We start from the raw sequence: 27,280 nt of genomic DNA, 5'->3' as shown, positions 1-27,280 counted from the left end.
TTTTTGATTCGATCCTAAAATCCTGTGCTTTGTAGCAAAGACTAAAATGAAAGACAGATATCCAGGAACACCACTTTGAATAACTCTGTTGATTAAATAAATGTATTTTAGTTACAATTTCAACGTATTTGTTTATTTACAAGCGTTATTTTTTCAGCTAGATAATAAATGTGATTTTAAAGTATTAAATACGTTTTTACTATTTTCAAACATAAGCAAACACTTTTCAATTATTATTTTCATTGAAATATTATAGTTGATTTGATTTTTCCTTTCTGCACCAAGTACACATTAAAATTGGGCAACGAAATCATTTTGAAATGAAAAGAAAATACTATTTCCACTACACATTTTTCCGTGTGCCCTCACTCAGTCATTCGCTCACTCATTTGCACATTTATATGTGCTGTATGTGAGGCATTTTCATAGAATTGCGTTTTCTTTCATTCGTTTGCGTTTGGTCCTTGGTCCTGCTTTTGGGATATTTACGCTCCATTGTTTGTCGCTCAGGCGGAAGCATAAAATTGTTTGCTAGATAAGGAGCGACAGAGACAGCGGCTAGGACAGAGACAGAGACGGGAACAGAGACATCATTGAGGAAAAGCGTTTGCCTCGTTTCGTCCCTTTGTGTGCAATGCTGAATATTGTATTATCCTTGCTGTTTTGCTCCGCTTGAAAACTTATTTTTATTGTGCCTTTGGGATAATCACATTCGAATTGTTGCAATTTGTGTGCAAGGACGAACAACTTGGCCGACCAGCTAATCGGAGTACGATTGCTCTGAACAGGTAAGCGATTACCACAAAGCCAAATACTTTGGGGAACTTTAAACTTTGCTGGGAGAAAAGAGCAGCACACTTAGTTTACATTTTCCGTTTTTGTCTTTTGCGAATTTATCTGTGCTCCCTTGACTGTCAGAAAAGTCTGACGCCGTCGTGTCTGGCTGTGCGGCACTTTCAAATTTATGGTTCATTGAATCCGCATGAAAAACAGCCAGCCAGACAGACAGAGGCTAAATGGGAAAACCGAAAAATAAGAATTGATTTTATTTCTGCGTTCGCCTCAAAACGACAACAGTGGCATTTCGTGCATCTCTCAATTTATTCCAAGACTCGAATGACAAACAGCGGCAAAACAACGAAATAAAAGCAGAAGCAACAATCAACCAAGTTAACATAAATATTTACAAAGCCACTCAGCGTACGGCGAGGCAAGGACATTTGCAATTGCAACAGAAATGGAAACCTCATCCTCGTCCTTCGTCGGCGAAGCCGCGGCAGCAGGAAAATCATTAAGGTAAAGAAAATAATTTCTCAAAGCAAAACTAAAGCAATAAAGATGAACGTGTGCCAACAACAAAACGGCAGACGGCGAAGCCGAAGGATCTCGCAGGACAAATTGAAATAAGATCTCAAGTGGAAGCTAAAACAGCGCAAAATCTTAATGGATGCTATCCAGTTTAGATGGAAGTGGAAAGTTCAGAGTAGCTGTTTGCCCGGGGAGCTCACTTAACGGCAGAATAAGTGGACAAAAATTCTGGACAAGCTGATGGTGAATAAAAAAAAAGTGCATTATATCCATGGATCCATTTCACTGGATTTGTGTTTTAAATCATTTTAAACAGCCATTTCTGCACGTATAATAAAACTATACTTTTGAACTTCCCGAAAATATCTTTGAAAATGGAAAACCAACCAAATTTTCTTGTGAATGCCGCCAAAATGCGACTCCTGTCGTCTGCCATTAGCGAAAATGCATTGTCTGCCTGAGTTTGAGTGTGTTGGTTAGAAAAACGAAGAAAGTCTTGGGGTGCATAGAACTTTTGGTACAAAGGGCACCATCCTGCATCAACCCAACGCAGTTGAGTTCACACTGTTGGCTTCTGTTGACTTGGCAGCGATTTTTCCGACACTTTTCCCACCCGAAACAGTGGAAAAAATGTCACCGAGTATACGGAGTGTTTTTCTATCAATTTGAAAGGACTTTGCCATAAATAACTCAAACGAAGGCAGAAAAGTCCGGCTGACGCTCAAAGGCTTTCATTTTCGGGGAATTCTATTTGTATCCCTTTGCCGGTTTCCATTTTTATTTGACAACTCATTCCGAATTTGCCGCTCCACGAAATTTCACTCATTTAAAGTTGAGCCGCGGGAAAAATTCAGCTACCATTTTCCTGCTGCCGCTGCAGGTGCCGTAGACCAATTACAATTACAACCGGCGAAACGGAAGAAATTTCATTATATTCGCAATTTTGTCTCGCGTCGAAAACCGGAGCAAAAGTCAGCCAAAGAAAAACAATAAAGTTTTCCGACTCTTCCGCGCAATGGCTGTCTATCTCACTTTGCGTTGCTATGTGCGTGTACGATTGTTAGATGGAAAATTGCAAAGGATCGGATATAGACACCTGTGCAAAATTTCGCCTTCTAATTGAATTCTGGAATATAAAACAATATCAAGTTAAAAAACGCAATTGGAAACGCTACGGGCATCAAAAAGAGAAAACATAATTTCAATCCAAGTGTCTGCCACCCCATTTTTGTTACCATGTGGGGGGTGCGGTATCCTGCGGCGGCTCTTGTTTTCAGTCCAAAAGCCGTGGCACGTTTCCATTTAATGCCAAGCTCAAGGCTACAAAAACCTGGCTTTAATTCAATTCAAAATAGAACTCGCACTGCCTGACGTAGCCTATTTGTAATAAACAATTTTTCTGCGTAACGTTTCTGCTTTTTGAGCCACAGTTTTTGGTCCAGCGCAAGTTTATCAAGTGGCCGGCAACGAAGAAGAACAACAACAGCACTCGACATCAAAATTAATAAAGTGAAACTTTATTTGCAACTGCAAATTAAGTAACTAACTCGGCCAAAGCATTATGACCAAATTACTTTTTATGAGTTCATTTCCTTTTCAATACGAAAATCCGTCGAAAAACCTAGCCCGGAATATTGGAAATAAGAGAGAATGGGCCAGCAAACGGCATTCAGCCAGCAGCGGCAGTGGAAAAAAGTGGCAAAAAATGTTGGCCATTTTCTCGCAAATAAAAAGCCACTCACTTCAATGAATCGACAAAACTTGGAGAAATGCGGCCAACACAACTCAGCAAATGTTGGCCAAATGGATAAGGACGCAGTACAGTGGGTGGCATTGGGAAACAAAAATATTTTAAATATTTCAACTACTTGCAGTAAATAAAAAATTATGATATTTTAAGTTGTCTATTTAAAATCTAAAGCTTACTCTGCCTACTTGATGTCTATGTATCTGTTGTATCTTAATGAAATTGTTAAGAATTTGAATAATTTAGCTTCTTTTTACCAGTAGCATTTAGCTAAAACATATCATTCATAAAGTTTAAGTTCCTTTCCAACCCATTTCTGTCACATAAATGCCGCATGTTGGCCATTGTCCTGCGGTGGTGTGTGTGTGTGTGTGTGTGTGTGTGTGTGTGTGTGTGTGTGTGTGTGTGTGTGTGTGTGTGTGTGTGTGTGTGTGTGTGTGTGTGTTGCTCCTTGGCACAATGGTCAGCAAAATGCGGTCTCCCGGCTGTCAAGTACCTGACGATGTTTAGCTAAGCGCCCGGCGTACGGTGCGTTGAGTGGTTCGCCGTAGTCTCACGCGTAATCTCGCCCTCAGCCGTAGATTTTCCGTAGCGGAGACCTCGCTGGCCGCCAATGATGAAATTACAACATTAGCAAACTAATCGCAGCCACTTTAGATGCCAGCAACGTTTCACGTGGTTCAGTTGGTTGGGTGTTCGGTGGTGGGCGGTGGGTTATGGCAGTTGGGTGATGCCGGTCCTGGTTGCTGTTACCACTTCTTTAAGTGGGCGTGGCAGCGAAAGCTGCAGAATTGAAAGCAAACAACAACAAAGTTGGAAATTGTGTTTCGACTTCTCGTACGCGCCGGTCAGTCCAATGGCGAATACAGCGAATTTCAAGAGCTGGCCACCATCGAATGAAATTAAATAAAACGAAATTCATCAATAAATGGCCAGGTTGAAAGTGGAGGCACATGCCCCATAAATAGACCGTGACTCCAATGAGCCACATCATTGGGTGTTTTTTAGTTGCGGAAATTGTTTGTATTGCCACGGAAATTCCTCGTTTAATGGGTATAAATGAGTGCTTGTTCTGCGGGGAAAAAAAGAAGGAAGAAGCGCCAAAGTTCAATGAATAAATTCTCAATTGTTGCCGCTGCGCCATCGCAGGATTCCTGCGGAGTATTCCGCACAAGTGGCGCGTAAAGTGCACTCCTGGGAATCCTGACAGCAGCCACCCGCCAAAGGAGCCCCTGAATCCGTAGTATAAGTTGGGCCGTGTTTCACTCACGTAACCGGTAAATGTGAGTATGTGTAATCACTGCTCATCAAGTTTACACTGGGGAAAATACAGACAGCTATCAATGCTTTTATTGGGCAAATTGATTGGGCTACTTGTTCATTTTTGCTTTCCGCAGGTGGTTTTGCGAAATGCAATCAATGAGTTCAACAAAAAGCTTTTTCATCATAAAATACCGACTTTACACAATGCAGACTAACTAATACATATATGACTACTATATACATATTAGCCTATTAAATATTAATAAATCCTTTGTAGTCAATCAAAATTTAAATTTCCAGCTAAAACTGGTCTGACATTTAAAACTAAATGGTGCTTTATATTTTTCTGCTTAACTACACTTTTTTGTTAACATCTCCCGCAACAACATTGTTGCCGTTGTTTCCATGTGACCCCACCTTTTTGTTGTTCTTTGTTTTTTGTTTAGGGTCTGTGAAACGCGATCAACAGGACCCGGCCGTTGTGCTTAATTGCTGCTCACCGTAAAGTTAGCCGTATAAACATTTTAACTAGGCCTATAAACAGACTAATAGACGCCATCAAGTCGTTTGCATGATTTATGCTTTCCGGTCTGTGTGTGTGTTTATTTTTTGTAGTCCCCCCTTTTCGTGACGTTAACGATCTATATACAGGATACTATAAAAAGGCTGTAAAAAATGAAGACAGACATGTGCGTCCGCACGGGCACATAAACTGCTGCAGTAATTGAGGTGGGCCATTATGCCAACTCCGTCAAGGCGCTTAATCAATACCCGAAATAACCAAAACCAAGAGCAACAAGGCCTAGAGAAACATATATACATATAGATATTGGGAAATGCGTAAAGGAATAGCAATGCAATATAAATATTTGACGTGCGAGAGGGCTGCCTTCGAAGTGAGTTGTTTAGCAGGCGACATAACAATTGCAGATTTGCTGAAATTGCTTTTACCGGCTGCAGACACATACTCGCATATAGGTATCCACCCAGCAACCACCACCCACCACCCAAATCTCCTCCAGAAGTGCGTATGTCCTCGTCAACGTGTTGTAATCAAATGGAACTTGACGTTGGAATTGCGCAAATTGCGCTTTTATGTAGGCTGTCGATTTGCTCCCCTTCCTCACACTCACACACATCTTTGCCGTGTACAGTGAAGCCTTGTTGTGCGAATTGTTGTTTACTTGTGTGTCTATCAGGAGCTTCTCCTGCTACGAAAATGAGTGTGTTTTGGGTGAGCTTAAATTAATTGGAGTCAGGCTTTATCTTACGGCGAAAGAAGCACTTGCAAACAGAGGGAAATATTTTCACAGCAATGTAGTGAGTAGAGTGCCTTTAAGTTAGTGACGAAGCGCACTGCAATTTTGGAAACTCTTAAATGTGAAAGAAGTCCATGAAAACTAAGGGAAATACAAGTAAAATAAAATTAAATATTAAAGCTGTAGAGCAGAAGGAATTCAGTAAACGTAAGTAGCTTAAAGACTTAAATGTGCGCAGCTGACCGAATGAACACATCTATTAAAATCGATTGTGTTGTATTTGTCAGTCGTTTGTTTATTTATTTGTATAAAATTATTTCCTTGAAGCGTGTCTCCACTGTACCTCCTTAAGTCCACAACTCGGCTAGCACATCTGTCAAATGGTTATTCGCTCTTTGTTCTAGGACGGTCGTCTTTTCCGTCAGGCAAGTCGACTACCCCACCCGAAAATTAGCGCCCAGCCTGCTTAAATTGAAAACGTGAACCATGCGGTTCATTGGTAATTCATTTATGCGCACATTTACAGGGATACCTCCTCCAGTCCTCACTGCTCAGACTGCCAGTCCAAGTGGGTCGATATAGATGTGGGTGGTGATTCTGTGTAGATGGGTCTGCAGGTGTTTCGCATAGGAAAAGCGATACTGGAACGCCGTCGATATCAGGCGCACGGGGCATTAGATGTAATTTATACTTTTCGCCAGTCGCCATCACGCACGACTTGACGCCATGATAATGTATCGAATTCATTTTCCAGCTACTTTGGTTGCCAGTGTGTATCTGCAGGAGGAGGAGCAGTGAGAAGGAACCTGCAGCGTTTTGTTTGGCAAACATCAGAAAACGCTTTCGACACATTCCCCATTCATACTCAATTACCTACGTTGCACGTGGCCAAGTTTGTTGGCACAGGTCGGCAGTTCGCTTCACTCCACTTCACTTGGCAACTCCTCCGCCAGCTCCTGCTCCACGATTTTTTCATTATTTTCCTCTTTTTAGCTAGCTTTTCGCATGTGTTTGAGTTTCTGGCCAGGCCAAACAACGTTCAATGACTTGGCCAGAGCCAAAAAGTTTGCTAGCAAATATTTGACCATTGGCCAGAACCATCCTTTCTTCGGTGGTGCAATTATTTATTTGATTTCATTTTGCGTTCGCCAAACACTGGCCAAAAGTTGAACTCAAATATGCAATTTCTATGCACACGAGAGACTTGCAAAAATATTCATATGAAAATTACTTCATATGAAGCACGATGCTGGAAGTCGTAAATTGTACTTTGTGTAATTTACAGAATTGCAATCGCTCGGAATCGCAAACTGAATTGAAGTGGGGCATTGGCAAATAAACAAAATTTAGTTGCGGCCTTTTCCACTAAATCAATCATAATCAATATTTAAATTGCTGAAATGGGTAGCATTTCCCTTTTATTTTATTTTATTTTTTTTATTTTGGTTGTTTTGAGTAGAAAGCGCACCAAAGCGAGTGGAAATAATTTATTTGTGAACACTGGGGAATGGCAGAATCCTGGGCAGAATCAACAACTAGCAGGTGGAAATTTGGTCCTTTTTGGGTTTTAATTTGACCGCCGTCAAACAGAAAAATGCACTTAGAGCAAATTGATTGATTGACGAATGGATTGATCACTATTAGCTAAAATCGGAGTGAAAGCGATGCTAATTCATCTTGTGCTATTTCTACAATTTCAGCTATGGGTTTTCCACCGAATGATCAGCGTCTATTTCAACATATTGTCGTAATTCAATTGAAAATGTTGTGCATGTCGGATGCAAAAGTCAATGCAAAACCGTGAAAAAATTGCCACTATTTGTTGGGCTTTCGGTTCTTGGGAAAATGGCCAAAAGCGCGACGTTCGATGTTTATTTGGTCGTAGTTTAATTATTTTTTACGCCCACCTGACTGGGTGCCACGCCCTAAGCGGAAATTGCATAGTGTCGCTATCGATGTTGCCGCCTTTTTGTTTTATTTTAATTGAATTTTGAAATATGTCCACGCCCGTCGCCTACTTTTTTCCCTTGTTCCCTTTATTTTTTTGCGATTTACTTGTTTTTCCGTTTGTTTTCACCCATTTCATTGGCCGGCACCAAAAATGCAATTAATTCGAGCACTTTTTGAATTGTTCCAATGACCCTTCTTTCTCGGCAGTTATTTGTTGCCGTTTCTGCAATAAATTCCGAACGCTTTAAAAATAAATCAAATGCATTAAGGGTTGCGTTTCGCCCATCACTGCCCTCTGACAACTGTTAATTAAATCAGTTTTCGGTTTTGGCAATTGAAATTGAATCCATTCACGTTTTTAAATTGTGTTAATCTCGCGCTGAAAACTGCATTCAATCGCCGGTTGCACGTGCTTTATACTTAATTTGTCGCATTTACCCATTAAATTGACCGCTTTCTGCTAAAATATTTTGCAACCAAACTCGGTCGGTTGTGGAAAAATATATAGGCAAAATATTATGTCGCATTTTAAGCTGGGCTTTGGGGGAAAATGGGCCCTAGGCTCAATTGCACTCATTTGCTGCAACGAATGTGGTCCAAAAACTGACAACGATTTAAAGACGATGTTGCCAAATGTTCAGCAATTTGTGAATAAACAAAGAAAAATTTTTTGTTGACAAGACAACTTGTTGAGAATTTCTCCAGAGGCCAAAACCAGAAGCTATTTCTTGGTTTTTTTTCTTTTTTTTTGCTGAATGAAACAGCTTAAACTATTTCTTTGGCAAGCCAGGCAAAAGCCGATTTAAGTTTGCCTCAAACTTTCTGCAGTTTATTGAATTTTTCTCCTTTGCCGGGCATACATTTGTTCATTTATTTAGACCACTTTTGTTGTGATGGATGCAAGCGTAAACTTTTCATTTCGAGTTTTGGTCAAGGACCGCCGGGCGTATACGCAATATTGTTACATTTAATGGAATATGCCCGTCCGGGCATAACTTTGTGCAGCAGTTGGCAAAACTAATTGTTAATTGAAACAAAAATCCCATCCCGAGCCGCAGCGGACAATTAAGGGGCCAAAAAGGAAAGGAATCGCCGCCACACAAATGCCAGCAATTAACTGCGGCAACAATAAGGCAGAAAGCGGAGTGCCGCAGGGTTTGGATGCGGTGGAGTGCCACGGTACACTTAAAAAAAAATATTATATATGTGTTTGCAGCTTCTAAAGTCACTAAGTTTAAATATTTAAGTCAATTACAGCATTTCGAATCTGTTTTATATTACGCATAAATAAGATAGATTGGTAGCTAGGATAATTTTTTATCTGTGCACTTACCGCTCATCACAATCACGACGAGGAGCAGCAGCCAGGCCACGCAGAGCGGCAGTGGATGGGCAATGGGCATGATGACTCCGGCTGTGGCAACGACTAGAACTGGGCTACAAGGATGACAGCGACGGGTGGCGGCGACGGCGGGCGGCGACGGCGGGCGGCGGCGGCGACAGGAACAAGATGCGGAAATGCAGTAAGCCCGTCGTTGCAGCTGCAGAGCTTGTTGTTGTTGGTGTTGTCCGTCTGGTGGGTGTAGAGGCTCTGGTCTGGATACTTCGTCCTGTGTCCTCTAGGCTGGCAGCAATAACCAAGTTAGCAGCCTCATCATCAACATGGGCGGCAGCAGCAGCAGCTCCAGCAACGTCATTATCGGGCCTCCCGGCTCTCTATTAACTTGGCCAATTGCCAGGACTCCTGCTCCGCCTTCTCTCCTCCTGCGGAAATGGCAGACAAAGGGAACTTAGCCGCCGTTTGGCTTTTCTATTTGCCGCTTCTGTTTTATGCCGTCCTTACACGAAATGCGGCCTGTAAAGAGCAGAACGGAGGCGAAGAGCATTACGATCTGTTGGTTGGACTGACGCGAAAGTTATTGCAACTGACAAAGCTGGCTAAATGGTGATGGGTATGGCAGGGAAGACGGCTTTTTGTGGGGGAGGCTCAAGAAACCGCATCTTTCCCTCAAAAACTCAAATACACAGCCATTGGCAGACTCGAGAGCAGATTTTTTCTGCCTCCTCTGTCACTGCAAACCAAATCAAAAACGACAACGGAAATGAGCAAAATGATAATGGGGCATGCCGCCTGCATAATGATGAAAATGCAGTGGAGGCACTGTGGCTGTGTGTCATGTAAGTTTAAAATTGAATAAATAAGAATGATGTCAATTTGTTTTATAAATATAAAATATATATGTTTATACATTTAAACTAGATTTAAAATAGTAAAATAGCTTAGTTTGATAAATTTTGGTTCGAATATTTATCATTTTAACATTGGTCAAAGGTTTGCCTTGTATCAGATTATAATCAAAGTGCACTTTCTTTCAAACCTTTCAAACCTTAAAGACGCATGTTTTAAGTTCGAGTAAACTTTCCCACCCACTGTGTCTTAACGCAGAGGTACATTTCGGTTTTTATTTTTTCGCTGCTTAAAATTTCGGCCAGGCCACGTGCTCAATCTCTGGCAGCAACTTGGGAATTTAATTTGCTAAATATAAATTTTTCGTTTTTTTTTTTTGCCTCGCTCCTCCAACCAGACACAGGCGACTTCTGGCCGGGCTGGAAAGTTTAAACAGTAATTAACTTAATTGCCTGTCTGCCAGGCAGCTTAGTTGTGTCCCCCTTCGCCTTGTTGGTTTTTGTTCAGTTCGGCAATGGACGACTGACTTTACTGTGCGAGTATGCTACACTATTCCAGTGCATTATAATTATTGCCCTCCATCGATTCATCGACATAACTGTCATAATAATGGCAGCGGGCACATTTATTACGCATACGCCGTGTGCACACGCCGTAATGTGCGAGGGAAATTTCGATTTTTGCGCATTTATCTACTAAAAATTTCTTTCCGGCACTCGTTGCCATTATTCGTTATGAGCAGAGGGGCGGGGGGGTGTATTCATAATTCTAATGCATGGATATTATGTGCCATAGTCTGCACATGCAAATTACCGCTACAGCGAACAGCCATATAGGGTGCTATATCATCCCGCCCACTTCCAACTTTTCCAGCCCATCCGCACTTATGGTTAGGAAACGGAAAGAAGGCAGCAAAGCAAAAAAAAACCATTTTTTGCTATTATTGTTAGCTATCGGTTGTGCACAGGGAGAAATACATGATCATGTTGTAACTGAATTTAAAGGAAATATACTTCAATTATTTTTTCAAATACTACTTTCAATTGTATCATAAGTTTCTCTTAGTTTTTTTTTAGGCGTAGGTAAGTCCATCGATATTTCTCTCAGTGCAGCTACGTGTGTGCCCTCTCGTGTTCTGCAGACATGCCAGACTTTAGACTTTGGAAAGCAATTTGCCACGCACTGTCAGTGAAGTTGAACGCAGTGGAACATTTCTAATTTTCAGCTACGAAAAATGTATACAATAAAAAGCGCTGGCCAACCAAAAAAAAAAAAAAAGATAACAGCGAACAGCCAAAATTTACATAAATACACATATTCACAAAAAAAAACACTCGCATTCGCAGGACTACATTCACAGATGTGCAAAGATTTGCTTTTACTTTTACGTGTCTCGTGAAAGTATTTTTCTTCCTTCCGCTCCCATTATCATTAAAAATGCTTCGAGGCCAATGCTGTACTTTAAAATTACTAATGCAAATGAAAAGAAATGGTTGGTGAATAATTGATTAATATGAACAACAACCTTGGTTATTAGACATGAAATGCATACATTCTGACGTAAATAAATCATAAATTAACATTTATATAGGGGTAATTACATTCTATATTCAAATGGAGAATAAAATAGGAACTCATAAGCCTTCTAATTATTTCTTGATTTGCTGAATATCTTCACATATATGCATTTTTATTAATATTATATAAATTCCCTACAAGTTAACAAAGTTAAGCCTTGCTGAACCGCAAATCTACGCCAAAGCTTTATAATATTCTGATCTTTAGATTGTTAACAACATATAGCCTAAGGTCGTGCGCCTAATCCATTGGATTAGGAATCCCAGTAAAATGGCTCATTTTTCTTTTCGTTTTCCTTATAATTACTCGCAAGCAGGCAAAACCCTGAAAAGCAGCAAAATCGTCTACAAAATGTATATAACATTATAAAGCAATTTGCAGTAAATCACCCAAAGCGACGCGCGTGTTTATAAATCACAAGCCGCCCAAAAGAGCCTGGCTGGATTTTTCTCCTCTTTTTTTTTGCCGGGTTTTTGGGTATCCCGCTGCCATAGCAAACCAAAATCGAAATGAATAATTAATATGTCGCGTCTGCCGCAGACGGAGAAAGTCTTCCATCTTGCGACTTTCATCACGAGAGAGGAAAGCAATTCCGGGCCAAAACCAAAAAAAAAAAAAAAAAACGAGAAACAGAAAACCCAAACAAAACAAAGTTAGCAGACCAACAAAGAAAGTGCCTCATGTGAATCCCTGCGGCGTCTGGGCCAAAAACGCTGAGAATTGGGCCAAAGTCGTGATGGCTGGATGGCGGGCAAAAAAAAAACGCTCGACGAGATTGACAAATTTGCCACAGCAAATGAAATGCTTGACTCGGCTACGACTGCTAAATTTGTCATTTATGACAATGTTTACGTAATTCGACAGCCAAAACAATTTCCCAGCCTCAACGCTCTCTGGCCAAAAACCAAAAAGCCATACCAAACCATACGCAAATGGGCGCTCATTTATTGCCATCCCCGGAAAAAGGAAACTCTCGGATGGAAAATGGGGAAAACTCATACCGCCCAGCGGTTTTCTGTTTTGTCTGGTGGAAAAGTCAGGACACCGTGTGGCTGTTACGGACTGCAGCAATGGCTTTTAAACCGTTTTAAATGGCCGGCTATTTGTTTGAATGTTGTGACATAAAACTGCAATCTATGGGCCAATTCCTCGAGGAAACCCAGGTGAGCGGGTCAGGAATATCTGTCTAAATAGCTCCATCGACCAGCAACAAGCCGATTCTGCAGTCCATTTGCCCAAGCATCCTGCTGAAAAGGACCTCGGGGATGGATGGATAAAAGTCCCTCAATAATCAAAGATCTTGTGCAAATTGAGAGTAACAGCTTAAGGATTAAGTCTAAAGGAGATTGAAAATGTGGCAGGGATTTTAAAGGCAGAACAAAGGGAGCAAACACCACAATCAATTCATTCAGGGCATTTAGTTGCAAAAAGTAATGTTTTGTAGGTCGAGATTTCTGGAAATAAGTGAAAATGTAGGGAAAATCATTTTCCACAACAGTAAAGTATATTTCGACCAATTTTTCACTTTTATCACTCCCCTTTATCAGTGCAAAAACACAGGCTCATTATGGGACAAATCAAGAACTAATTTGCATGCTCGAGGAGTACAACATTCATCCATCCATCCAGCAGATAAAATCCTAGTTGGACTAGGACAATTTCCCACTCGACTGGCTCGTTATCCCTCGTCAAACTTTATGATAATTATGCAAATTAGGCGCAGCTCCTAATTGAAACCGACAACAATGGGTTCTGTTCCATGACCTTACCGCCGAGTCATTAGTCAAACCATTGCAATTGACAAGCAGCCAGTGAACCCCAAAAAATGGGCGTACAAATGCTGGAAATACGACAAACAAACCAAAAAAAATATGAGGAAATTATTGTTTTGTTTGCCGTTGGGGGGCAGTGGAAAAGAAGTGAAAGCCTTGCGTTTCACGGCATATTAAGCAAAATGAATAAATTACAATTGCAAATAGGCAATTTCCTACACTTCCTTCCTCTCGACATTTCACTGTACACACAGAACGGTACAGTAGTAGGTCGGTTGAGTTCTGCGGTGGCTGTCAACTTTTTGGGGACGGCATTTCTGGTCTAAATAACGTCTAATTTGCAATTTTGTTTAATTGTTTGTGGTTTTGGATTTTGACATGACTCCTTCCTTCCCAGCTTTTCCCATAATTTTTGGCCATGGCGTGTAGCTGGATCGTAACTGATTGTTTGTGTTTTGCGTTATTTGAGGTATTTAGTTTGGGTCAACGTCAATGAATAAGCCCACGCATCAGGAAACCCACCCAATAAACCCACTTCCGCTCGAGCTCATCCAACTGGCCGCATGTCTTGGCCAAATTATAATAAAGGTTTCCATTGCGACCAGTCGAATCTCGCGTCTGGCTTTGAGCAATTAAACTCACTCAAATAGACAAAGGATCGCTGAATGGAAATTGGTGGGTTGGCAGTGGGCATACCAAGTTGTTGAAAGGGATAGTTTACACTCAATTAAATTAGAGACCTTGTGGGCTTTCTTTTCAGAAGGGGATATGTGGTTTAGGATTAGGATACAGGTAGATACATTACCATCTGGTAATTTAATGTAATTCAATGCAGCTGGACGACGTAGCCTTGGCAACATGTATTCTAAGATAATTATCTGTGTTTGCCGAGAGAAATTATTAAGTAATTACCGGTAGTAATATATGTATATTGCTTCACAATATTTGGCAAGGTAGCCAAAATATATTAGACTTTATTTTACTCTATTTTTATGCATTTCATTATAATTTAGTTGAATTTTTAATTTCATTTATATAAGAAATAATCCATAGCAGTATAAGCAGGATTTTTCCCAATTAAATTTTAAGTTTTATTATTAAAATGCATTTTAACTAAACACTAATTAACCTAGTACACACAATAGTAAAGATTTAATCCCCAATTAGGTGAAAACCTGAAGATTATCAAATCACTGCCAGAGCGTGAAAAATGTTCCCCAAACAGTGCCAGCAAAAAGTAATCAGTTCGCCTGATTACCTTCCACTCGATTCGGGCCAAAGACTGCCACGACTTTTGGCCAGCAATGAAAGGCACTTAGTCGGGCGGAGTCTGAATGTCATTGTTTCAGCCATTTTGTTCCCATTTTTGCCCCTTTTCTTCCAGCTGGTCCTTACAAATTAGCTGTGTGCGAGTGCCTTGCACTTAGTTTTTGTCTGTGTACTCTTCAAAATTGGCTTTCACACGCCATTTGCATTTAATTGCCAAGCTGTTGGGTGGAGGGAAAATCGGCTAGAACATTCCTGCCATGTTGGCCTTGTTAACAAGGGCATTTGCCTAAAACTGCGTACACAGTGTGAGTGCGGATTTCATTTGGCAAATCAAATATTATTGTTAATACCAATTTGAGTATCTGCACTTGTACCAGTCCCATGGGGCTCTCGCCAGTTCGATAAGTGCCAATTTGGCCGTAATGGGCATTAAAGCCTCATCCGTTCGCAGAAATGCGGCTTTAAGGCCAACGAAAGACACTTAAACCGCCATCTATCCTCATCATCATCATCGCCATCGTTCTCATCCCGACAGTATTTATTGTCAATAGAGCCTCGGCAAACAACAAAATGCGACACAGAAAATATTGTAAGTGTGCAGTGAATACCATCTGAATGTCTATATGCGATACATTCTCTATGTATTTTCTAGATTGAATTGGAAGGTCACCATATACTCTACTCGTACCCCCCATTCCCAATACGTATTTCGATCCCACTTCAATTGAAAATTGTCTGCGTGGCAAAAGTGAAATGCTTCAGCTGAGAAAGTCTGAGAATCGAATCGGCGTCTCCTCTGGTGAGGATTCCTGCTCCTCCAACCCGTCCTCCTTGAATCCAAGTGTTCCCAAACTCTATGCCGATGCCATTGATGTTTTGCTGCGCACTCGAGTGTGTTTTCTTTAGTAATGGAATTTATTAATATTTCATTGTGTGGGCCCGTGAAACTCAAAGGAGGCGGAGTGAAACGAGGTTTGGTCTCCCAGCGTTTTTGTGGCTGACTTTAAGGAATGTCAACAATTGCCAGCACTTGGAATTCTTCAGCCAGCCATTCCATATGCCCTTCACTTCCTTTAAAAGTTTTTTGATAAAAAGAAGCCTTCACTCCTCGTTGAAGTGATTTCTGAGGTTTCCATTTTGAATTGGCAAGTGTTCCCCACAACTAGGCAATAATCAACCAAATTGGCCAATGATTTGGCAGTTCTATTGAAAAATGATGTGCTCGTTATTAAAGAAATATTTAAGCAAATAATGTTAAATAGTAATGATTGATGATTTAATATTCAAAACAATAATAAAATAACAATATTTTAAGGTCTCATATTGGTGGTTTTAAGTAATGCTAAAATCCCTCAAATTATACATTGGTTAAAACTTACAATATTTCATAATTTTTCCCGAGTGCAGTTATCGATTTGATTTAGAATCGAAAGTGGCCCCTGCAACATAAACAAATTGCCATCGAAAGTGATTGTGCCATTATGGGTTGGTTATTTATCAATGCAAAACGGCAATTACTCAGGCAGAGACTGCATGTGTGTGTGTGTGTGTTTACGGCTGATTTGCCTAATTGCTGATGCCAAGGGACATTAGCAATACATTTTCCGACTGACTGGCATTCTGGCATTTAGGCAGCAAGCCCTTGGAGCAATCTCCGCTCCGGAAGTGGAGCTTCAAACTTCCCAAAAATGTTCAAGTGTCGGCCTGGTCTATGCATAATTCATGCAAGAAGGAGCTGCTGTGTTGGCCAAAAAGTTTCGCATTGCTGGCCAAAAGAAAATTCTTGTTGACCAACAAAGCGCATAATGCAAGTTTCCAATGGAGCAACGCCTCTGCCACCACCCATAATCATTTCAAATTCCACAACAAACAGAAGAAATCAAATTTCAAAACTCGTAAGAAATCTTGCACGCCATGCACATATAGCCACTACTATTTTAACCCCCCGTTTTCCCCGGCACTTTCTCATCTTCTTACTGCCGTAAACTTTTCAGCCATGGAATACCAGTTTTTTGGCACACAACGCACACAAAAATGATGTGAATGGTTGGTAAAGGGAAAAAGACCGAGATGTGAGGAAAACTCTTGTGATTTCAGCAATCAGATTTGGGGGAGCGGGAGTGGCAGCCGCCCACCCACAGCGACGTTCGGGAACAATATGAAAATAATAAAAACAGTTACATAAATCAAAAATGATAAGGAAAAACAGTGCATAGAAAGTTGAGCATTGGAGGAAAAAAATCCAAGAAACGAGACTGCAACTTTTTTTCCGTTCGAGATTTCCCATCCCATTTTTTTTTTTTTTTTGAACTGCGATGCAAAACACAGAACAGAAAATCGAAAGTTGAGCTCCTCCTCTAAGACGGAAATCAAGTTGAACAACAGGAAGCGTCTGTGTGTTGGCCCGGCCAAGTTCTTCCTACTCATGTCCGCCCTCCTTCAATCTCAGTCTCTCATGCTGTCAAATAGCAAAGGTGAAAAATGCGTGTCAATTTTTTTCCTATTTACACAAAGAGAAGCAGAATCGCCTCACCACCAGAAGCTCCATCTGCATTGACAAGTGCTGAGTTATGGTGGCTGCACATTGGTCCAAATGGGGGATACAAAGATAGTTGGATATATCGATGGGTTGACTTGGCAAATACTCGAGAAAAATACAAAGAGTAAACAAGAGCGAAATAAATATCTGAGATGACTAACCTAAGGCATATCTTGGCCATCAAAGATTTTGGATATGAACCAGCAATCAAACATCTTACATTTTAGCTCACACTTAACAATATATAAAAGTGAAGATATTTTGAAATTCCATTTATTTTAAATTCAAATTCTCCCCTTCTGACTGTAGGGTATGCAAGTTGCATTCAAGTCTTCTTGCCACCATCCCATTTATTTCATTCCAACTCCATCTAGTCAACTGGGCGTGTCCTGGCATTATCATATCTATCTCTCCCCACTTGGCAATCGGTCTCGCTTAACTCTGATCGAAACTGCAATTGCAACTGCGGGTGTTGGCTTATTTATATGACACTGCAGTGGGACAGGGATCAACCCAGTGCAGATACATATAACCCACTGATTCCGATGATACTGATGCACACCACCCACAATGTCGGTAGTTGGTGGGTTGGTTGGGTGATGCTGATTTGTTGTCCTGCCAGCAGACTGTGCATACAAAATTACAGACGACGCTGTCGACATCCCGAGCTGCTGGCAGTTAATGTGAAAAATGTGTTGAAAATCGCATTCATGCATAGATTTTTCGCACCCACTTGCGTCCCTCAGTTTCGAAGAATCTGTGCCCCAAGTAGATTTGTTGGCATCCACTCGCCCACTTGCCATATATTAATTCAGTTGCCCTTCGACCCGGCGGAAAAGCCACCCATTTTTTGCGCTAGGCTGGCTGGGAAAACAAATCAAGATAGGAAAGCATGGTAGGGTTGACTTAAAGCCGACACAAAGCTGCTATGAAATGCAATTAAGCCAACGCCTTCGAATCGTCTGAATGAGTAGCAGATTTTGCGTGGCACTCTAACTGGGCCAACAACCGCAAAAGCCAAGTTCCAACATTTTGAGCCTGGATGAGTGGCTAGCCGTTGGCCAAATATTTGCTCGAATCGGTGGGGATGAAGATGCCAGAGCGGACACACGGGACCGACTCTTAATGGACCACATTAGACGCAAAATACGAGCACATTTGCGGCATTCACAAAAAGGTAAACTAACAGCCCACCCCACACACACACTCACACATATGCCAACCCTCATAAATGTGCAATTTATGGACAATAATTGCCAATAAGAGCCACACAGCTGTCGTCGACTCCTGACTTGACTCTCCGCCGTATAATAAAACCCTCCGATTCCGCCGTCTGTATATTCCGATTCTGAATCTGACTTCGTTTATGTGCGGCTTCTGCTTTCATTTGCATGGACCGGCTATATTGGGGCCTAGCTCAATTTGCTCCTCAGTCGAATTGAAGCGGTTGACTCTGGATGGTCGACTCTGGATGATTCACCGGAGATTTGCACATTCAACTTGAGTCTGATTTATGCCAGCAAATGCTTAATGGTAAGCCTTTATGATTTGTGCAAGTGTATATATTTAAATAGGCACAGCAAATTATTTTGCTAATACGATTAGTGATGCATCTCCAGTGCATCATTATCATCTGAAATTCAGCACCTTTTCAACGCACAACAAAGTGGAAAATGGTAAATTGGATTAAATTCGGATTACTCGCAATTATCTGATAGCCAAAATCAAAAACAAATTTAAGGTAATTACAGTATAATTTATGATATGAGTGTGTGCCCTTAAAAGCCATTTCAGATGTCGATTAACGAATAATATATCAAATTTACTGATTTAAGAAGCTTAACAATAAATATGGAAAAATGGTTTAGCATTTTTATAAACGTTAACATCACTTTTATTCAAAGCAAATTGTACCCTTTGAAATCGAGTATAATTAACTGCCTTTATATGTATGGATCCCGAATTTCGGACATGCAATAATGCACTGATTAAGTCACAATTTAATTAGCCTGGTTAATAATTTTCAGGGTATATGATTCTATATGATTTTACCGCCCCGAATTTGAGCCTTGCCAATTAATCTTTCGCCCAAATCGCGTGCACTTGCGTTTAAATTAATTTCTGTAGCCTACTTTTGTGGGTCAAAAGGGAAAGTTCGTGGCGCGTTTAAATCAATCAAGCTCAGGCATTCAAACAATTTACCAATGCTTTATTTATGTATTTACACTTAAACGTATGGCAATTGTATCTGTTCGCTAACCGCAACTGCAACTCCTTCGCACATCCGTTTGTTTAATGGCCGAAACGAGCAGCGCGGCTTTAATGGCAATTTAAAATGTCGGAAAGCCGCAAATTTCCGTTATTCATATAAAATTAAACGCAAATACGGTGCAAAAAGCGTTTGCACAGACACTCATACTCACGTTCACACTGCGCAAACAATGGGCAGTGAGTGCTGGTGGTGAGTGCAAACGTGCCGCGAGGAAATTAATTTCCGACAGAAGTCACACAGAAAGGCATCGAGACGCGCAGCCAGGATAATTAAGCCCGCACACATTCGCACGCAGCCCATATCCTGGCCACACGTCTCCACACAGCCGCCTGTTTGCCTTGAAGACGGCCACTCATGGAGATAGGATCCGGAGAAAGGATGTCGGCCACGAGCAATCTACACCAGAACGCCAGGACATCGGCACACCATAACAGCAGAATACCAGAAATTGTAGCCGCTGACAAAGGCCAGCCCACTGCCAACGCACGAACGGACAAAGGACAAAGGACACTGACCAAAGGACACCGGACATTCGAGCGAGAGATGCCTGTGGCCGTGGGCTAACTTGGGCGCAGCTGTCATCGCGCTGCGATAAATTTTGGAGGCCAATGCCGAGCGGCGACATAAATCAGCCCAGAGATTTATGGCGATTTGCGCAAGTTGGCGTGCGCGATAAAGACCCAAAGAATGCGACCAAGGCGGCCTGATCCGGGCACCGACTGTTGCTCTACGACTGACATGGCCAGCATAGTTCATAATGAGCAAAAACCACGCGGCGGGTATATGAACTTGGGGATACCTCGCAAAACTAACAAATTGATTGATTGATCGGATAGGTGTTCTTTTTTGGTAGTTATAGATCAGGTTATCTATTCTAGCCATAATTATTTTAATAAAGTGTTAGTTCTTGGTAGAAACTTCAGTTTTTAAAGCAAGAACAACAAAATAATTATGCCATATATACCATAAAAAATAGGAATACATATGAAAACACTTTATTAGTATCGATTTTACTGCATTACAAGACTTCTAAAATGTTTTCTAACCAAACCACCCAAAATCAATTTGGCTAAGTGCTGAAATACTCATTCCCAAAATCCCACTCCAAAAAACCATTAGATGATATAATTAATTAGCATATTTGATGTCCACCCATGAATACCCCCATCCTTCCGATTTCCAGGGTATAAAGCTTGGTCAGACAGCGGTAGAAAAACGGAGACACCAGTTAACAAGGGACCTGGCTGCCTATCTGTCCTGTGGCCTCCTCCACTTTCCATTTCCGCATTCCTTGTGATTATCACACTGGGACCCATTTTCCACAATATCAGCAAATTGAAAAGGGTAAGCAATGTCCACTCCACTTTCAGGCGACCTCACTCCACATCCACTACAGATACACATAGATGGATGGGCGCAGGACGAGCGATAAGATGACCCACCGACCGTAGGCATGTGGATGTGGGTCAGCTGAGCGATGGACAAATTCATTAGGCGCCGGATATCGTAAAAGCCGGGCCCCAAAGCCCGTCGAATGTCTCAATTTACATTTCGAACATATTTTCATTAGCGCTCTGAGGACATCGCCCACCATCATAGCCAAGCATTTCATTTCGTTTCGCTTAAAAAATAAGCCCGCCCAAGCCAAGATGCGAATATTCTTAATATTCAGGCCGGCGATGGCATTCTCATCTCGCGTTCGCCTTCGCCTTCGCGGCCAATATTAAAAATAAAGTCCATCACTTACAGTCGCCTCTTTTATTTATGCGACCGACTGCCCGTCGACTTTTCCCACTTTTCCGACGTTCCCGTTGATATTCCGGCTTTGCAACCGCACTTGGCCCATTCTCCGGCCGGAATCATAAAAGTTAAGCGCCGGCCACTCAGTGGCGAACACTGTACAGTGGGCACACAATAGGGAGAGTCACTACCGCGGCGAGTCAGTGCGTCAGTCAGTGAGTCAGTCAATCCGCCTGTGAGTCAATGAGCTGCTCGAGATGAAAGTGAAAGTTAAGAGCCCTGTAAAACTTTCTTTCTTCCGCTTTTATGACTTATTGCGCTCTTGAAGGCTATGATGTGCACTATCAAAAAATATATGGCAGTAATACAGATTAAATCGTACAAAAAGTACAATTTAATCCTTTTATATTAGGAACTTGGTTCTGAAAAGGGAAATATGCAATTTTTATAGGATTTTATTTATTTAAAATCCTTAAAATAAAAATTTTGAAACAAACTTCTAATAGTTTTAAAGCCAATTTAAAAAATTTTAATTATACTAATACTTTTTAATGTAATGACTAATATTCATGACTATTTTCATAAGTGTAAAAACTGCCAGGAAGAACAACGAGATGCTGAAAGTGAGCTTTTATTGCTATTATTCACGCTGCATTTGTAGTTCTTTTTTTTCTATTCCCATTCTAGCGGTGCCAAGGCATAAATATAAATAGAAACTTAAAATTTGCCAACCACGCCACCGCCCACAGAGCGTATGAGTAATGCGAATAGAAAGAACCCTGTCAGGTGGTTTTCTCCTCCTTCAACGCGCAATAAAATAAAACCCACCAACCTTAGAATACAGATGGAAAATGAATGGGAATCGGATGAGGGACAGACTCCTTCCGCCAGAAGTTGCTGCACATCCTACGGAGGATATACAAGATTCAGCGCAAATACATTCATAACTTCGCGGGCTAAGAACAACATAGATGTTGATATGTGTCACATTATGCCATTCCCAGGAGGAGCCAAATGCCCGCGGCTGCTACCACGGTCTTATCCTTGTCCTGAACATTGCCATAAATCTTGCAGAGAGCCACGAGGATATCTCTGGTACAATATTTGCTGACATGACAACCGAAAAACATACTCTCGGCACACAGAAGGTGATAATGACAGTTTAGGCATTCATTACACGTGTTGCTGATAAGGCGGTGGAAGGACCTGAAGGACCTTTCAGGTGGGTGGCTGCTGGCTCGCAGACCCACTCCCACTCCCACTCACAAACAAGGACGCGAGCAAGGACCAAGAATAACATTGACATGACGCCGCTGATAAAAGTCAACAATATAAATTAATAAAGCTGGCAGGCGCGAGCGGCACAAGGAAACCCCCAGGGAGCCTGTTCAATGTCCTTCGTGCTTGCCATAATAATGTATTTCATTCGAATCAACAAGCCAAGACAGAGGCCAGAACAGGAGCCCTCCGCTCCACGAGATATATTCATTCGCTTTAAAATATGCACATTATGGCCAGAAGTAAGCTGATATTTATGCTAATGAACCGACGACAATGGCCCCTGGACGGAGCCATTCATTTTCCGTCGACTGGCAGGCAAAGCAATTACTATAATTGCTCACTCACCACCAAAAGTCCTGGCCTCCGAACCAAAAAAAATCAGCGTGTAAGGAGAAAACCTACACACATCAATATTCATTTAATTCACATGCTGAAACTTTCTTTTTGTTTGACTTTCGGAAAGGCCATATTTAGCAGAAGGTGGCAAAGATTTTCCCATCAAATCAGATATCAAAGCAACACGTGTTCCCAACAACACAAACACAGACAGTAGATCATCAAAGAAGTCAGTTAATGAGACCAAGATGATGCGCCATTCGGGCCAAGAATGTAATTAAATTTTTTTGAATATATTGCAGTCCCTTTGGATATTTAATTTAGAGATTATACACATAAAACTCATCATAAGAATGCAACATTTACTTTTGATAACATACTAAACATGAGTAATGCATTATTTAATACTAATAATTGTTAAACTTAGGAAAGCAATTTCACATTAATAAAATTATATATGTGCATATTTCTCTATTTTTCCAATTAAATAAAAATAAATACAAGTTAATCAAATCTATATTAATTCAGGGCAAGGGGCTGCCAAGAATGTAATTAAAATTTCGCTTAACATGACACACTTGCACACTGGCTGGCTTAAATCAATATTTGATTTGATTGAGGCAAGAACTCCTCTTGAGAGACTTCCAATCATTTGTTGATTGCGGCCAGATGAATCAACAGGAAGCGGAAAAACTCGAGAAAAACTCTGAAAACTCTGCAAGCTGGAGCAGAACAAATCAGCGGAAAGTAAACTTCATTAACATTTCAATATTTCGCCCCTTGCAAATCAGTTTGCTGATTTTTTACATTATTTATTCAGAATTTGCGCCTGCTGCTGTCATTGCTCTTTTTTTCCAAGGATTCACCCACCTACAATCCCAATTTTGTTCACTTTACCTTGGCGCCTTCATTAGGTGAATGACTTCTGCCTACATAAATTGTACACGTGCCACGCCCCCATTACTCGTGAAAAAAAATTGAAAAAGTCTGAGCTTAGCACAAAGAAATTCCAATTTCAATTCACTCGAAGTGCAAAGCGAAAAATTTTGCGTATTCGAAGTAAATTTATCAGCAGCTAACTATTGAAGGGCAAATGTTGCAAGGATAAAGGGAGACGTTGCCTGACGTTGAAACAATGTCAAATTGTGTGGCCTATTATTAAGATGAAATTCACTTGAAAAATGGTAGACGAGCATGAGTTTTTCTCGGAATAAAAATCTCTTAGCGAAATTCAACTTTTGCTACACAAAAAAGAAATGTGTGCGTTCTGATAATGTCACTTTGACATTAGGCATCTGCATACAGAAATGCCAAGGTAAATTTGCAGCAAATGTGTTCAAGATTACTTATAATCTTTAAAGATAGATACGTTTTTGCCTAAAGCCATTGAAGTGTGGAAAGAGCCAAACTTAAACAAATAAAAGCAGCATGGTCAAAAAACACTTATTTTTCGAATCAACTTATAAATGCTTAAGGCACAAAAAACTAATGAAATATAAATATCATTTGGCATAACAGAAATCGTTCTTTTCATTATCATCCCAGGGTTTACTTGCCCAAATACGCGCCCAATTAAAACATAATTCATGGCCAAGAGCAGCTTAGTGCTCTTTATGCGTCCAATGGCTCCCCAGTGAGCATTTGTAACTTGCACAACAATAACTGGGCCAGAAGTATAAAAAGCTGGATCACCAGAATGGGTCGAAAGAGATATGGAGAGGGAGCCAACAAGAGGTAAGCAATGGCAAGTCGACTTTAATTTGTTTTTCGTGTGCTACCACGGATGGGAACCGAGATGAACTCGCCGGAGGAGCTGCACATTTGCGGGCACATAAAAAAATATCATAACTATATTTCGTATATACAAAAAAAAATATATATATATATATGTGATGGCCTGGTGGCGGAGGCAGAAACATTTATGCGCATTGAAACGGAGCTGAGTAAAAATGTAAACAATTTTTTTTTTGTTTTATTCGGGGCCAGGAACATGTATGGCTTTTTATGAAGACCCGGCCTGGCCAAAAAGCAGGCCAATGGCCACTGGCAGTGGCTAACAAATGGCCCAATCCGGAACGGACTCCGCCGGCAGACAAATGCACTGGGGTGCCACAAACAGACAGACGTACAGAAAGGCAGTCAGTCGGACTACACATGACCCACTGGCTCTCTGTGTGAAGCGGCATAACGAGTGCTTTAATAATTAATATTACTCATACGCAGCGTTGGACGTTGCGATACCATACGATGCTATGCGAGCAAAGCGAAGCTCCTTCGCCGGGCAGTATAAATCATAAAACCTGCACTCAGCGCGCATATTAAATCCATCGGGCTAATGAACGCTGAAACTGATTGATGAAGCCCAGACGTTCTTGCAAAACCCCTTTTTCGCCAGCAAAGTATCCATATCTTTGTATCTTTTGTAGCTCTTACTGTTACTTCAATTAATAACGAAGCGCGAAAAGTTTCACTTTGCCAGCAGCAGCAGAGCAGCAGCATTAACATTTTGCATTCATTCATTAGGAGCCAAGCAAAGTTTACTCCGATGATAAATTGTAGAATTTTGGGAGAACTCAACCTTGCTGGAGGCGGCGAGCGGCAAATCAAACTTCCTCACTAATTCATTTTCATTTAGCCCCGAAAGCGAAAATTAAAAAATATGCGACCCTTTTTTTGCCGCCACTTCTAATCAAGATAAACAGGGAACAAAGTACTTAAGAATAAAGCTCTTTAATATAATAGTACATTTTCAAAATGTAATATATGTACTTTTGAACTTGTATATAATAAGCATTTTTATTGGGAGACACAAAATGATGATGTTTCAATGAATCTTAATAGTAGACCGAGTTAATTTTTATTGAATAACAAAGATCTCTTATTATGTTCTGGAATTTATTTTAAACCAAAGGCAAAGTTGTAGTTCTATATATAATCGTTCATATACATATATGTATATATTACATAAATTTAACAAAAATATTCTTCAGGAACAAGATGAATCTATAATTAAATAGAGATCTATTGAAACCAATAATCTTTAGAAAGGTATAAAGTAGTCTTAACCTTTTCAGTTGTATCATTGGCATTCGTCTTGTTTCCGTTTATGTTGTTTCTCTGGGCTTCGGGGACAGAACATAATTTGAATTATTAATTAGCGCGTAATTAGTCGGGTTTTTGTTCCTCTTCTTGTTGTGACCACGTCTTGCGGCCATAATTTTGATACCCGTCCCGCAGAGCCTTTGATCTTCGCAGGGATACTACGTCTTTTGATTACCTAATTCGTTTACCTCTCTGCCCGACACCGAAACTTTTTATGTAGCTTTGTAAAATGCATAGAAATTTATCGGGCAAAAAATAACTCATTATGTGTCAAAAGCACATTCCACCCGAATCCCCCACCCGTTAACCACGGCCAAGTCCCCCTTGACCCAATTAAGAGCGGAACTCAAATCTGAAACTTTGGCTTTATGGCTCTCGTTCAGCAGAGAAACCTCCTGAAATACCCCTTAGACAACACGCTAGGAAATCCCATAGAAAAATCCTCAAAAAAGGGCCAAAAGCCGCGACTGTCCGCGCAATTAAAGCAACTGTGCAGTGGCTTATCAAGTGAGGCTTAAACCCTCGACTGAAGCACCCTGTATCAAAAGAAGTAGGGGGCGGTCCGCGAATCCCTCCAATGATCCTCGGCCAAAACTCAAACTCAAACAACATGAAATGACAGTTTTATTTATTTTTCAGCGCTGTGCTTAAAAATAGTCAAAAAGTTTTAATGACTTTACGCTGGCTAAACGGCAGCGAGCCACATTTTCCCCCAATATCCGGCCCTTGTCAAGTGGGAAATGTTAAAAAAAAAAAAGAAAATAGAAATCGTAAAATGAAGCCACAATCTTGAACATTTCAGCATACAAAGTCGTAAGCGAAAACATCAAAAATCGTATACAAATTAAATGTAAATGTACTCTGAACACCAGTTGTTAAATGTCAATTGGAATTTTCATAGAATTTTGATAAGCTCACCACTAGTTAAAAGGGAAAACCCACTTAGTTTGGCTCGCACAATATCCGAAAATGGCATAAAATTACGTCAATGAAAAAAAGGTGCGCGACAAGAGTTCGCATTTATATGCATACACGAGGGTCTGCTCACCTCTCCATTTGCATGCATATAGGTATATATGTACCGCAGTGTATTTATAAGTATGCAGATGGGGGAACCCTTGGCATTTTATCGAGCAAACTTTTCGACATATAATTCACACCAGCTGCTAATTTAAGCGCCCGAATTAATGACTCGGGCATAAAATTCTATGACTTTAGACGGGTGTTGTTCGGTTCGCAGGGAACTCGTAAATTTCCTGCTCAAACACGCGACCAGGATTTGGTCAAAAGTCGAATGGAGTCAAGTGGGGGAATAAGCCAGATTCAGTCATAAAAACCCCTTATAAATTATAGCCCACCAACGCAACCAGTGATTTGATTACATTCACTGGGCAAGGGCAGCATTTGAATTTAATTTCCTTAATAATGCCAAGGGTGTTAATAAAAATGATCGGTTTAGCAAGGAAAATTTAAATAAAATTTTAATTGAACGAATGTCAGCAAAAAACTACTTTTTGTTGAAATTTTGGGCGAAAAAGAATTCTTTCATTAACTTTACCAGTGTCAAATTGGTGCAAAGTTTTGCCCGCAACAAAGTTTACCAACTTCTGTCCCCAGCACAATCCAAACACTTTAGTGAAATATTATTACATTTCCTTTAAGCCCCATTTCACTGA

At 40.7% G+C, this 27,280-nt stretch overlaps 1 protein-coding gene across 3 annotated transcripts in view; it reads right to left on the bottom strand.

Moving 5' to 3' along the window:
- The window catches only part of LOC6605131 (kin of IRRE-like protein 2), a 156,437-nt gene that overhangs the window by 118,396 nt on the left and 10,761 nt on the right, over positions 1-27,280 (bottom strand). For all 3 annotated transcript variants that reach the window (XM_032717580.1, XM_032717578.1, XM_032717579.1), the window contains exon 2: positions 8,861-9,382. In XM_032717580.1, the coding sequence (XP_032573471.1) occupies positions 8,861-8,930 (70 nt within the window). In that variant the 5' untranslated portion in view covers positions 8,931-9,382. The remainder of the gene's footprint in view (positions 1-8,860; positions 9,383-27,280) is intronic.

Source organism: Drosophila sechellia, chromosome 3L (genome assembly GCF_004382195.2).
Source record: "Drosophila sechellia strain sech25 chromosome 3L, ASM438219v1, whole genome shotgun sequence".
Classification (NCBI taxonomy): domain Eukaryota; kingdom Metazoa; phylum Arthropoda; class Insecta; order Diptera; family Drosophilidae; genus Drosophila; species Drosophila sechellia.
The sequence above is the reverse complement of the archived record's forward strand: the minus strand, read 5'-3'. Positions and strand labels throughout refer to the sequence as shown.